The 14,600-nt window shown below is 39.0% G+C and overlaps 1 protein-coding gene across 7 annotated transcripts in view; it reads right to left on the bottom strand.

The window, feature by feature from the left end:
- Positions 1-14,600, bottom strand: part of PRORP (protein only RNase P catalytic subunit) — a 159,859-nt gene that overhangs the window by 29,956 nt on the left and 115,303 nt on the right. For 5 of the 7 annotated variants that reach the window (XM_045059787.1, XM_003987540.6, XM_011283194.3 and 2 more), the window contains 2 exons: positions 3,470-3,618; positions 613-808 (listed from right to left, as the gene is read on the bottom strand). In XM_045059787.1, coding sequence (XP_044915722.1) covers positions 613-808; positions 3,470-3,618 — 345 coding nt within the window. Of the gene's footprint in view, positions 1-612; positions 809-1,422; positions 1,968-3,469; positions 3,619-14,600 lie in introns of those variants that run through there. The other 2 variants (XR_006599524.1, XR_890429.4) reach the window with 2 other exon arrangements.

Below are 14,600 nucleotides of genomic sequence, written 5' to 3'. Positions count from 1 at the left end.
CCCCCAGTCTTGATTTTTCCTATAGAGCTGTTGTTTTGTATATTTTTTGACCATTGGACCACATATACCTTGGCTAGTGTATTTTTCTATAATAGCTTGCCTTTGGATTTTTTCCCTTTGCTTTCACACAAGAGATAAGAGATCTCATATTTTCAGGGATCTAAACTAGAACCAAAGGAGAACTCAATTGAGACCATGCCGCAGAAGTGAACTAACAGGAAAAAGAGTTACTTAGCAGAAATATGACGAACCATAAGGGATAAGGAATTTTCAGGAAAATAAAAAACATGTATGAGGAGTTATAATCGGTGACATAACTGAAGTCACAATTGATGACATCTCAGATGTTTTTGATATGTCAATTAACGTGATGTGAGGCTGGTCTATGGAAAATTTTGCTCTGGCAGACTTTCTGTGTCCAGGAGCTGGCTAATCCCAAATACCAAACTACAGCTGAGAAAAATAAAGCATTCAGAACCTTCAACTAAGTGCAACATTCTTTGACTATGCCACATTCTTACTATCTATCTATCTATCTATCTATCTATCTATATGTGTGACTATATACTGTACTTGACTCTGTTGGCATTATGTAGAGAACAAATAACATACCTGAAAGGTTATTTTTGATCCTGGAAGCCTATTAATGATTGCTAGCTGATGGCCCTGCTGCCACTTAAAGAAGAGGCGCTGGGTCTTGGCATCATGTAGACAGGCCTTGTGGTCCCGCATCAGATCTTTTGTGATAAACTTGCAGTGGTTCCCCGAGTGCAGCGTGGCATACAGAAGGAATGGGTCGTCTGCCGAGCTAAGCCAGGCATAAGAAAGAATACAATTAAGCACAGCCCCAAGGAGGCAGAGGATGGCATTCTTCACCACGCTTTTTACTTCTTACTCTATCTACTTTCCTCAGAGGTGCTCTGCATTCTTAACTGACATGATCTCAGTGATGCTTACAAACTACCTGCATCATGTCCTTTGCTAGTAGACAGCATTCTCTAGAACACAGGTTGGAAAGCTAAGTGGAAGGGAATGCAAATGCTCAACTTGGTCCACTGTAGTGGGCTCTCCCACTAAAATGAAGAATTCTAACAATGACTTTCTCTTCACATTCACAGAGAACCCTGGTTCTCTGTGTGCCCAAGGTGTTGTTCCTATTTGCCTTATCTACCACAGGGCATACCCGCGCCACCCCCCTTCTCACCTTTCCTCATTTAAATTTGAGGAATATTCAAAATATTAATAAGGCAGGATGACACTTCCTTGCAAGCTACCAAAAATAATGGGCTGCCCTCAAAGCTAATAGTGGTATCTCAAAGAAGCTTCTGGGTAGTCACCCAGATCAGCACTCAAAGGCATCTCCTGCTATGAGATGAACCAGTGACTCAGAGTTTCTAACAGACCCTCCACTTGAGCACTTACCACTGTAGTATGTGTGCTGTAAAAACAGCCAAGTAGTTGCCTTGCTCAGGAGATTTGGACTATAGCACGTGGTATGCCTTATGCCTTGATCCAAATGACCCAAAGTAGGACCATTTATAGTTTATTTTATACTCAACTATTTCAAATGAAATGATAAATGACTAGAATCCATCTGCCTTTAAAATCTCCAGGAAAAAAGAGAGCGGAAAGAAAAATAGAAAAAATGTAGGGGGTTATATGCAACAATATCAGAAAAATGATAGTAATTGCTGGAGCTGGGTGACACTTCCATGGAGATTCACTATACTATTCTCTTATAGTATAGTATCTGTTTGAAAAGGCTTCTTTGGTACATTAGTGGAAAATAGAATTAATGTTAAAAACTTAAATATTCAAATCCAAAGCCACAGGAGGTCACTGAATCAGTCTTTACAACTGGGTTTGGAACTTTAACAGACACAGTAAACACAAGCCCCAAACCAAGCATGAGACCAATTTCCAACAGGCTTCTTGGTTGTAACACTGCATTTATCCAGTTCCTCCACCTAAGAAAAATAAAAGTGATGATGATGGCACTTACATATATGCTTTCCAAGTACTTGGTGCCCTGCTACAGTTTTTCATGGATTATTTACAAATATTATCTCACTTAATCTTCACAGAAACCCCATGGGGGTTATATATGAAGACACAGAGGGAAACATCTTCCCAGATAGGAGGTGGCAGGGCTGATATGAATCTGGGTAGACTAATTCCCAAGCCTGTGCTCCTCTTGTCTATCCGATGCTGCCTAAAGTGAGTGTGAAGAGTATTATTATTGTCTTCTACTCACAGAGACAAAGAAGTAACCCTTCCTGTGAATACATAAAAGGACTTAGCTAAGGAAAAAGGGATTGCTTTGGGATCTGAACGAGGGGTTAGCCCCCTGTTCCATGCACAGAGAGTCATTTTACCTTTTTAGGAATAAATGATTTGGGGAATACTGACAAATCTTGAAGCTACCACATTCAACATAATGAAACCTATACCCAGGACTGAGGTACACACATGATCCAGGCAAAGTTAAAAATAAACTTTTGTCAGCATAAATCGGATGTAAAACTAAGTGTATGTTAAAAGTTTACACGTCCTGTTGAGGGTCTGTGCCCCCTCCTGATTAGCTGCTTTCTTCTTTATGGACACTGTACCATTTTGTCACTCACCATGTTTTCCATGTTTCTTTGGATTCCTGAGAAGCTGTGGCTCATAGCAACATTCCCTTTATATTTAGAATAAATTCCAGGCTCCTTGCTTGCCTATCCGAGTCCACAGGTGTTCTGTACTATGGTCCTTTCCTTCTGAGTCCAGAACCTCCTGCTTTTCCTTCTTGCTGCTACAGCTCATCTACGATAGTTTGTTTGCTTTCTTCAAACATGTCAAACACATTCCTGCTTCAGGGCTTTTTGAACAGTGGCTGTTCCCTCTGCTTCATATGTTCTTCCATCCACCCTCCCCCATTTTCTCAAATGACTCCTTCCCTCTGGTTTTGCCCCCTCCAAAAGGCTATTCCTGACCACCCCATCTACTACCCTCTGACCTACCCCCTACCTAATCCTTTTTAATCTATTTACTCTGCTTTATTGTCTTCCTAGCCATTGATCACTGCCTGGAATTACATGACCTTTTTATTTGTTTACCTATTTACATCCCAAGAAGGCAGGCACTCAATGAACGACTGCTGTTTTCCAAGAACACAGAGGGTGCTCATATTTATACAATACTGGTTAAATGATCTGTGTAGGACCTTATGGCATGCATTCTGTGTACTCATCTCACTTCTGACTTTATCTCCCTCCTATTTCTCCTTTATCCTTATTTTCTTATCCATTTAAATGTATCCCGCTGTAGAAAGTATATTTTCGTAAGCTGCTTCAAATCTTAAGAATGAGGCTGAATATACGTACATATATACATTCAGACACATGCACTTTAAAAATGGCAAGAATAGGTTACTAACAAGCAGATGATGGAAGCCTAGTGTAATTTACCTAGTGCCTTCAGTACTTACATGTTGTCAGCAAAGAAGCAGCTGGCTTGCTTCTGCACCTTTTTCATCTCATCCTTTCTCCACCTGGAGTGCTGTGTTAGCATGTGCTTTCGGCCCAAGACCAGCAGCTGCAGATTCTGCTTGGCTAGTTGAGAGACCACATGCAAGAGCTAAAAAACACAAAGCCAATCCCCAAAAGGGCCAAGAGAAGAATGTCAAGTAAGTGGAGTGATTCTTCTACCTGGTAGTCTCAATGGTGAAACACTCTTTTCTGGTTAGGGGTAAGAAAACATTCCTTAAAACAATTCTGCATCTTTGTAAGCCTGAAGCAAATGTTTCTTTGTTACAACTGCAGCCTACTGGTCAGGCTACATTACATTGGGTCTCGTGGTGGGGGGGGGGGGGTGGTTTCCTAAGCATAGACAAAATAGGTTGTTGTTGTTGTTGTTGTTTTACATTTAATTATTTTTGAAAGACAGAGAGAGACAGAGTACAAGTGGGGAAGGGGCAGAGAGAGAAGGAGACACAGAATCCAAAGCAGGCTCCAGTCTCGGAGCTGTCAGCACAGAGCCCGACGCAGGGCCCCGAACTCACAAACGGTGAGATCATGACCAGAGCCAAAGTCGAACGCTTAACCGACTGAGCCACCCAGGCGCCCCCAAAATGAATTGTTTTTAAAGTGTGTTCCGCAGAGTCCACTGGGATAGAGACAGAGAGGTTCAATGAGGATGGGGTTTAGTTCCTATACTCCCGACCCTGTTTCAACCAAAACAAGCTCAGCTTTGGTACATTTATACATAGGTATTCTGCATAAGTTGTCACTTGAATAAAGTGAACAAAGTGTTCTACTTTTTTTTTTTCTTGTAAGTTTGTATATGGCTGGAATAGATTGCATCTTTTCAGCCAACTTTTCCATGTCATGATTCTGCGGAGACTGATACCTTTCACTGAAATTCTTTTTTCCACTCAAAGATCTGTCAATTTCTGTTCCCCACCCAAAGATTGTTAATATGTATTTACCAGTGGTTTTATTTCATGCATTTTTATATAATCTTATAAGCCATAATTTTAAAAGGCTAGTAATCAAAAGCAAACATCTACACTATAAGAAAGTTTGGTTCATTGATTCAAACACCTCAAAAGATACTGAGAGGTGCATCTCCTTTAGAATGCATTTATAACATCCCTTTATTTATTTATTTTAATGTTTATTTATTTATTTTGAGAGAGAGAGAGCGAGAGAGAGAGAGAGCATGTGAACAAGCAGAGGGGAGACAGAGAGAGGGAGCGAGAGAATCCCAAGAAGGCCCATGCTCAATGTGGAGCCCAATTCGGGGCTTGATCTCACAAACTGTGAGATCATGACCTGAGCTGAAATCAAGAGTTGGACACTTAACCAACTGAGCCACCCAGGCACCCATAACATTCCTTTCTTAAAACTATGCTGAGATTACAGATTATTTTCGGTGAGTTCAATTATAAAATGGCAACTGGATTCATTAAGAAGAATGACAATTAGTTTTAAAATTTTCCATATGAATTTCCATTGGATTATCACTTTATATTTTTAGTTTACTACTATACCCTGGTTTAGATAAATGGCCTTGAGTTTACTAATATTAAGTTAAAAAGAGGGGCCCAGGGAAGAATAGAAAAGGATTAGCTTGAACTGCTCTGGGGCACCATCTTGTGGCTTAGAGGTCTGTAGTAGCAGCAGCTCTCTGAAATGATGCTAACAAAAGAGAATAAAAGAAAGATACAGGAAAGAAAGATGAGTTTACAGAATAAAGGCACTGGCCTGAAACTCTATGACAGTCTAGCCATGAGCAGACTTCCTCTGCAGTAAATTCCAAGGCTAGATCCAGTGGGCTGGGTCAGAGTCACAGGTATACTCAGAATAGTAAAGAAAAAGAAAATTTACCTTAATTCTATGTTAGATCAAAAATAAAAGTGGGGGGGATTTCCACTTCTTGGAAGATGGAAGTAGATCTACTTTTCCTTATCTCTAAAGTACTACTAAAAAGCCCAGACATTCTACAAAACAAACATATAAAGACTTAGAAAGTTTGATGTTTCCAAAAATCAAAATGTTTTCAAACACATCTAAAATATAAAATACATCATAGGGGCACCTGGCTAGCTCAGTCCGTGGTATGTGCAACTCCTGATCTCAGGGTTGTGAGTTCAAGTCCCATGCTGGGTGTGGAGATTGCTTAAAAATAAAATCTTAAAAAAATACCATAAAATGAAATTTATACCCATTTTGCACATAAGAAAAATATCAGAAATTAGAAAAAAGAAGACTGTGAAAGGTACAGAGAAAAAAGCAGACTGGCTAGGGACCTGAGGGCATGAAGAATGACATGGTAAGTGAGTTCCCTGTATACTCTTTTTGACTCATATATCCTAGACTTAGAGTGAAGAAGCTGGCAACCCAGAAATGCCAATGGGTACAAAAAGACCCCAAGAAAGGCCCAATTTCTATAGCCCAAGGACCAGGAAAGAGGCCATCCAGCAAGACAGAAAACTTATTACAATGATGACACCAGAAGACTGTGGTATTGTGTGTGTGTGTGTGTGTGTGTGTGTGTGTGTGTGTACATATATACATGCAGTTCCCAGAGCAGCCATTAAAAATCTACACTAAAACACACTATATATTAAAAAACAAAACACAGTAAAAAACCCAGGACAGATACATAAAAATAGAATTCTATAAAAAAGTTCAAGCAGCCAATAAGAAGGCAGGAAAAATGAAACAGAAAAAAAAATAGAGATGATATAAAACAAAAAATAAAATGGCAGGCATAAATCCTAACATTTCAATAAGGACATGAAATACAAAGGGTTTTAATACACCAATTAAAAAACAGAGGCGGGCAGTGTGGATTAAAAAACATAATCCAACTATATACTATGTAAAAGAAACTCATTTTAAATATAAAAATATAGGATAGTGGAAAGTTAAAGGATGGAATAAGTTGAATCATGCAAAGATTCATTAAAGGAGTGCCAGAGTGGCTACATTAATATTAAATGAAGTAGAATTTAGAGCAAAGAAAATTACCAGATATGCAGAGGGACATTATGTGATAAAAGGATCAATTCACCAAGTAGACACAGCAATCCTAAATGTGTGTGCACCAAACAACAGAGCTACAAAATATGTGAAGCAAAAGCTGATAGAATGCAAAAGTGAAACAGACAAATCCATAATTATAGTTTGAGATTTCAATATTCCTCTCTCAACAACTGAGAGAAGACCCAGACGGAAAATCAGCAAGTATATAGAAGAACTCAACAACACCATCCATGTTCATGGATTGGAACACTCAAGACAGTAAAGATGTCAATTCTCCTCAAATTGATATATGGGTTTTAAATGCAATTCCTATCAAAATCCCAGCAAGTTTTTTTTTGTAGATATAGACAAGATTATTACAAACTTACAGGGTAAGGCAAAGGAAGAGCAGCTAAAACAGTTTTGAAAAAAAAAAATAATAAAGTGTGGGAAAAATAAGTCTACCTCATCTGAAGCCTTATTACAGAGCTAAAGTAATCTACATTGTGTGATATTGGTAAAGGGATAGGCATATAGATCAATAGAACAGAATAGATGACCCAGAAATAGACCCATATAAATATGCCAAGGAAAGGTAAGTTTTTCAACAAATGGTGCTGAAGTAATTGGACATCCATAAGTAAAAAATGAACCTCTATTTAAATCTCACACCTTATACAGAAAATTAAATCAGAGAAGATCATGGACTTAAATATAAAGCATAAACTATACAGTTGTAGGAAAAAAACCTAGGAGAAAAATCTTCATGACCAGAGATCTACACAGAGTTCTTAGATTTGACATCTAAGACATTGTCTATAAGAGGAATCTTTGGGGGTGCCTGGGTAGCTCAGTTGGTCAAGCATCTGACTGTTGATTTTGGCTCAAGTTGTGATTCCACAGTTCCTGACTTCAAGCCCTGCATTGAGCTCTGCGCTGACAACATGGAACCTGCTTTGGATTCTCTCTCTCTCTCTGCCCCTCCCCTGCTCATGCTTTCTCTCTCCCTTCCTCGCTCTCAAAATAAATAAATAAAACTTTTTAAAAAATTAAAAAAGAGAGGAATCATTGATAAATTGGACTTCAAAATTAAAACTGTTGGCACTGTGAAAGGTCCTGTTAAAAAAGATGAAAAGACAAGTTACAGATTGGGAGAAAATACTTGCAAACCACATATTCAACAAAGAAGTGATATCTAGAACATATAAAGAACTTTCAAAACTCAACAGTTAAAAAAAAGCAAATAATCCAAATAAAACATGAACAAAGACCTTTTCGAGTGCTTGGCTGGCTCAGGTGGTAGAGCGTGTGACCTTGATCTTGGTATTGTGAGTTTGAGCCCCACATTGGGGGTAAAGTTTACTTAAAAACAAAACAAAACGGGTGCATGGGTAGCTCAGTCAGTTAAGCATCTGACTTCAGCTCAGGTCATAATCTCACAGTTGATGGGTTTGAGCCCTATGTTGGGCTCTGTGCTGATAGCTCAGAGCCTGGAACCTGCTTCAGATTCTGTGTCTCCCTCTCTCTCTGCCCCTCTTCTGCCCATGCGCGCGCACGCTCTCGCTCTCTCTCTCTCAAAAACAAATAAAAATGTTAAAAAAAATTTTTTTTAAAACAAAACAAAACCCAAAGAACTTTCACCAAAAAATGCACACAGATGACAAATGAGCACATGAAAAGATATCCAAAATTATTAGCCATTAGGGAAATGCAAATTATAACCCAATGAGGGATCACTATATACCTATCAAAATGGCTAAATAAAAAATAGTAATGACACCAAATGCTGGTGAGTGAGGACAAGGAGAAACTGAATCACTCACATATTGCTGGTGGGAATTTAAAATGGTACAGCCACTCTAGCTACAGTTTCTTGTAAAACTAAACATGCAACTACCACATGACCAAGGTATTGTATTTCTGGGCATTTATCCCAGAGAAATGAAGACCTATGTTCACATAAAAACTTGTACACATATGTTTAACTACTTAGGTTTATTTGTAATAGCCAAAATCAGGAAACAATCCAGATGTCCTTCAATAGGTGAACAGTTAAACTGGTGCATCTAGATCATCGAATACTAAACAACAATAAAAAGGAACAAACTATTGATACTGCAACAATCTGGATTGATTTCCAAAGAATTATTTGAGGGAAAAAAGCCAAACACAAAAGGTTATGTACTGTGTGATTCCACTTACATAACATGTCTGAAATGAGAAAATTATAAAAACTGAGAACAGATTGGTGGCAGCTGTGGGCTAAAGACAAGGTAAGGTCAGGAGGGAAGTAGGTATGGCTATAATAAGGAAACAGGAGGGTTCCTTGTGGTGATGGAAATGTTCTCTATCTTGACTGTAACAAGGTCAATATCCTGGTTGTGATAATATAGTTTGGAAAGATGCTACCATTGGAGGAAAGCGGGTAAAAGATACACGGGATCTCTGTCACTATTTCTTACATCTGTATATGAATCTACAATTATCTCAAAATAAGAAGTTAAACAAAAAAGCCAAAATAAAACAAAACCCCTAAACCAAAACAAACTGGGGCTCCTAAGGACAAACAGGTATGTGACAAATATCCAATGCATCCTGGATGGTCAGTATGAGATATAAAAGGCAATCCTCTCCTGAGACTATCAGCAGGAAATAAGTTTAGATAAGAAAGATAAGGAAGGGTTTTCTTAAACTCAGGACAGTCATGACCAGAGAAACCACAATCCACTCTGGACTGTTCTAATGTGGAAAACCATGAATGAGATGGTAAGGGATAGTTCTGGGTTTGTCTAAGTAATCTAGAATCTGAGCCACATAATAGAACAAAATAAATAGTATGGCTCCTTCTGGAGAGTATCCAAAATTCCAAATTGATTCTAGAACTTCTCTGGGTATCTCAAGGTTAACCAGAGATTGGATCTCAATGCCACCACCACCCCCCACCCAACCTCACTGCTCCTTAGGATGTCTAAAGGATAATTTTCCAAAAGCCAGAAGAAGAAGAATAAATTTCAGACTAATATTTGATGCAAACATTTTCTGGTTTGGCTTCCATTCTAATTTGGTTTATCTCCTACAGGAACAGATAAAAGGTTTTTGTTTGTTTGTTTTTGTTTTGTTTTTTTTACTTGTAAGTGACACTTATTTTTGGTATAAAATTGCTGAAAGGTAGTTCCTGAGCTTAGGGTAAAAATACATTTGGCAGGGCCACATCTGTTAGAAATAACTGCGTAGGGATACTCAGGAAGTAGAAAAGCTGCCTGGGAGGTGGTAGAGGCCAATGAGACCAAGAGTTTTTCTGAGTAATCCTAAACTCCAAGTGTAACTTCCTTTCCCTATTCTTAACTTTATACATCACCCCCTGCAGTCTCTTGCGCTTCCTGGGTTGTGTGGACTGTAGGTCTTCAAAAACTCTTAAGCCTTTGGGATCTGATGTCTACAGAAATTAGTTTTATGCCAGTTCTTCAGCAAGATAACTATAATCAGTATACCTTATATATGAGAATAGTTATTATCAGATACCTTCTGGAAAAAGTTTTGGAAAAAACCCAAATGTCCATCAATAGATGGAAAGATAAACAAAACGTGTATATACACACAACAGAGCATTATACAGCTTTAAGAAGGAATAAAATTCTGATACATGCTACAACATGGAGAAACCTAGAAGACATTACGTTAACATTACGTTAACTTAAGACATTAAGCCAGACACAAAAGAAATATTGTATGATTCCACTTATGTGACGTATGTAGTCAAATTCATAGACAGAAAATATACTGATTGTAAGGGGTAGGGGTGGGGGAAAATGAGGAGTTATTGTTTAACGGGTACAGAGTTTCAGTTTGGGAAGATTAAAACATTCTAGAGATGAATGGTGACGATGATGGGACAACAATGTGAAGCATTTAATGCCACAGAACTGTACACTTAAAAATGGTTAAAATAGAAAAAAAAAAGGTTAAAATAGGGTGTTATATGTATGGGATGAAATCATTAAATTCTATCCTGAAAATAAAATTATACTAAATGTCAACTAACTGGAATGTATTTATTAATTTTTTTTTAATGTTTGTTTATTTTTGAGAGAGAGAGACAGAGTGCAAGTCGGGGAGGGGCAGAGAGAGGGGGAGACACAGAATCCAAAGCAGGATCCAGGTTCCGAGCTATCAGCACAGAGCCCAATACGGGGCTCGAACTCACTAACGGCGAGATCATGACCTGAGCCGAAGTCAGATGCTTACCCGGCTGAGCCACTCAGGTACCCCATTAACTAACTGGAATTTAAGTAAAAACTAGAAACTCTAAAAATGGTTAAAATAAATTTTATGTTGTGTATGTTTTGCCACAATGAAAGTTTTATTATAGAAATCTAAGAATATAAACAAAAGTCAGTCAAATATAATCACAATACTGTGTGCCTGTCACTAGTTTCAATAATTATCAGCTTATGGCCAATCCAATTTCATCTATATCCCCACCCAGATTATTCTCCCATTCATATTATTTTGAAACAAATCCCAGACATTATATCACTTCATCTGTAAATATATCAGAATATACTTCTAAACATAAGGACTGTTTTTTACAAATAAGCACATAATACCATTATCACATCTAAAAAATTAACAATAATTCCTTAATGTCAAATATACACTATTCGTATTTCTCATTCATGATTTTTTTTTTACAGTTTTCAAAAAAAAAATCAAGATCTAAAAAAGCTCCATATATTGCAATTGCTTGACTGCAGTTAAAGAAATGTGGCCGTTTGTTTTACAGTATTTCCTGTATCATGTAACATATTCTCCAGTCCTCTGTTTTTGTTATAAATTAGTAGTTGGATCTAGGGAGTCAACCAAACTCAAGGATTTTTTTTGGTGTGTACTCATGTATGTGCATGTATGTGAAACTCCAGTTCCTTCATAGAACATGAATGAGAACTTCTCTGTCAGTCAATAAACAGGGGGCATTGGAGATACAGATATAAAGACACAGTAATCCCTAACCTCCAGGAGTTTACAGTCAAGTGATTCTAACAGAATTGAATAAGTCTAAGAGGGAGCACAAGGGATGGGCACTTTAATCACACTGAGGGTAGGGAGAGTGGTCAGGGACGTCTCCACAGAGGAAGCGACCGCTGAGGTTTCAGATGAATTATCCAGGCAAGGAATGGGAATTTCCAAGGACAAGGAGCAGCATGTTGAAGGTGGAAGCTCTTTATTAGTACACCGAATTCGAGGAACTGCAAGCTGTCAAACGTGTTTCAAGCAAAGGTGTGGGATGACCTGAGGAATGCCACAAATAAGGCTGGAAATAAATGTAGAAGTCAGTTCACAAAGGTCCTTGTAAGTTGTGATAAGGAATCTTTTCCCACCTGAAAGCAATGAGGAGGAAACAAAGAATTTAAAACAGGAGCATGATATGACTACCAAGTTAGATCAAAACCGTGAACTTTGAGAAGGCTAGACTAGGAGATCAAGTGTGGGGGGGAGGGTTCTGCAGTAATTCAAGTAAGAGATGAGAACTGAGGCATGGGCAGTAAAGCTGGAGAGAAGAGAGCCTTCGAAGTTAGTAGAGTTAGTGGAGCAGAACTGATCAGGCTTAGTCACTGATTACCTGTGGAAATGAGGAGAGGGATAAACCAAGGAAGACTGGGACAACTGGACAAATGTTAGTACCAAGACAGGGTCTATGAGAAGAAAAGCTCATCATATCCCCAGGTGGGAGATATCCAGTGGGCAGCCAGTTATGTGACTCTACTATCTAGCAGGGAGCTCTGGGCTGGAGACAAAGATTTCAAGGCATCATGGAGTAGAAGTTTAAGAGGAAGGATACAGACAGAGAAAGGAATAAAGCTGAGGATGAAATATGAAGAATACTATTTTTTGAAGGCTAGAATGATAAGAATTTAATGTCAACTGAGGAATGGTCAGAGAGATAAAGAAAAACCAGGAGACAGAAGTCTCTCAGACTATCAAGAGCTTTTAAGAAGAAAGGAGAGGCTAAGTATCAGTGCTTATAGAGACACCAAAGTGTGGCCTGCAACGTGGAGTCATTTTGAGGAAGCCACGGGGACAGGAGTAAGATTTCAGTTGGTTTCCTAAATTACATAAGGTTACAGTTTGCTTTTTCCAGAGAGACTGTTTTACAAGCATATCTGTATTTTGTTTACCAAAAATAACAATTCTGCTTTTTCATTTCAGAAACGATGTTGTGTGGTCTCTTCAAAACTTCCAACCTCCAGAAGCTTCATTTTGAAGGGAGGAGGTATTTGATTTTGTTTTTTTTAAAGACAGAAGACTTGAGAATATTTATATCCTGATCAGAAAAAGTCAGCGGCAAGGTAAAGGATGAAGATACAAGGCACAGAAAGGATAATTGTTGGAACAAGTTTCCTGAGAAAGCAGTAAGAGAATCCAGAGAATAGGCAAGAGAGAAAGAGAGAACACCTCTAGCACTGAAATGGATTTGAGCATAGATAAATTGGCATGACCATGTGGTTCGTCTATGTATGTGTGTGGTGTGTATGTTGAAATGTGAGGTCACTCCTCCTGACAGTTTCTATTTTCTGTGTGCGACAGGAGGTGAGTCACTGGCAGTGGGATGGTGGGGAGGGCAGAGCAGGAGGCTTGAGGGCAGAGACACGGAGGAGATACAGCTGGTGTGAGATTAGGAGTGAGAGCTGACCTCGGACTCACAGAGCAAGCCAGACAGCATAAAAACCCAGAAGAGGGTGGAAGCCGGGAGTGCCTTGAGGCAGCAGCAGTTGGCAGAGTAGGGAGATTTTCAGCAGGCATCATCCTGGCTGAGTGAGAAGGCCAGTGTGGGTAATGATAATCCCTTGCTCCACATTTGGTCCAAAGGCACTTACAGGTGGAACCATCATCAAAACATCAGTCATCTAATATCGCTCTCCCTATTTACTACTGAAGATCTCATCCCAGATTTTTATCAGTATAGGATCTGTGGTTTGGGGGTTCTGGCCTGAGTCAGGAATTTCAAATTCCTATTTTATTTATTTACTCAGATTGCTTTATTTTTAAAATGTGAAATAAGTTACTTCCCACCCTCTTCACTCCCCCTCCCACTATCCTCAACAGTATTATGAACATTTATCTATCAAGATATCATCAATAAAAATGTAAAATGACATCAACTCACATACAACTTCTATATGGAAAGATCTTTGGAGCAAGGATCTCAAAACCATCTGGCTTTCACGGCATGTTCTTTCTGGCAATGTTTCTCCCCTCTAATGACTTTTGGAAACCACCAGGGGTCAATTTGATACGGGGTCCCAGGAGGCCGCATGTTAGTGCTGAAGTATGTTTCCTTCCTCAACCTACCTCTCCACCTTCAGCCCTACCTTTCTCCTTTTAATGTATTAGTGTGTGTGGGGGGGGGGGGAGAGTGGGGGGTGGTGGTGAGAAGTTGTATTTACTTATCTTAGCCTTAGTTAAGAGCAGACACCCCCCCCCAGTCCCCAATTCTATTCAGCTAGTTGGAGCCCAGTACCCAGTGGATAAGGCACCCAGTATCATTCCCTGGCAGCTTCTGATGGTAATATTCAACGTGTGAAATGAATAAGTGTAAACAGCTCTTCAGGAATCATGGAAAGTTGAAATTCCTGCATTTGGCTGTGGACAGTTTTCCTTAAAGGATCTAATATACAGATGGGAAGTGGGAAAAAAAAGAGAAAAGAGGGAAACAAACTACAGGAGACTCCTAATAACAGAGAAAAACTGGGGGTTGATGGATGGAGGTGGGTGGCAGATGGGCTAGATGGGTGATGGGTATTAAAGGAAGGCACTTGTGATGAGCACTGGGTGTTGTACTTAAGTGATGAATCACTGAATTCTACTCCTGAAAACCAATATTGCACTGTATGTTAACTAAAATTTAAATAAGGAAAAAAAAAGGACCTGATGTAGAAGGGGAGCTTAATTAAAGTAGAAGTTGTTCTCTCTGAAAATGGTCAGCAGCTGTTTATAGGTAAAAACTGATCAGGTGGGGTGTTTGAGGAGCAAGGCATCATGCATTTGACTGGTCCAAGCTTTTGGAGGCCTCATTTTTTCTCAGATAAAACC

The sequence above is a fragment of the Felis catus genome, chromosome B3 (assembly GCF_018350175.1).
Source record: "Felis catus isolate Fca126 chromosome B3, F.catus_Fca126_mat1.0, whole genome shotgun sequence".
In the NCBI taxonomy this organism is placed as follows: Eukaryota; Metazoa; Chordata; class Mammalia; order Carnivora; family Felidae; genus Felis; species Felis catus.
The sequence above is the reverse complement of the archived record's forward strand: the minus strand, read 5'-3'. Positions and strand labels throughout refer to the sequence as shown.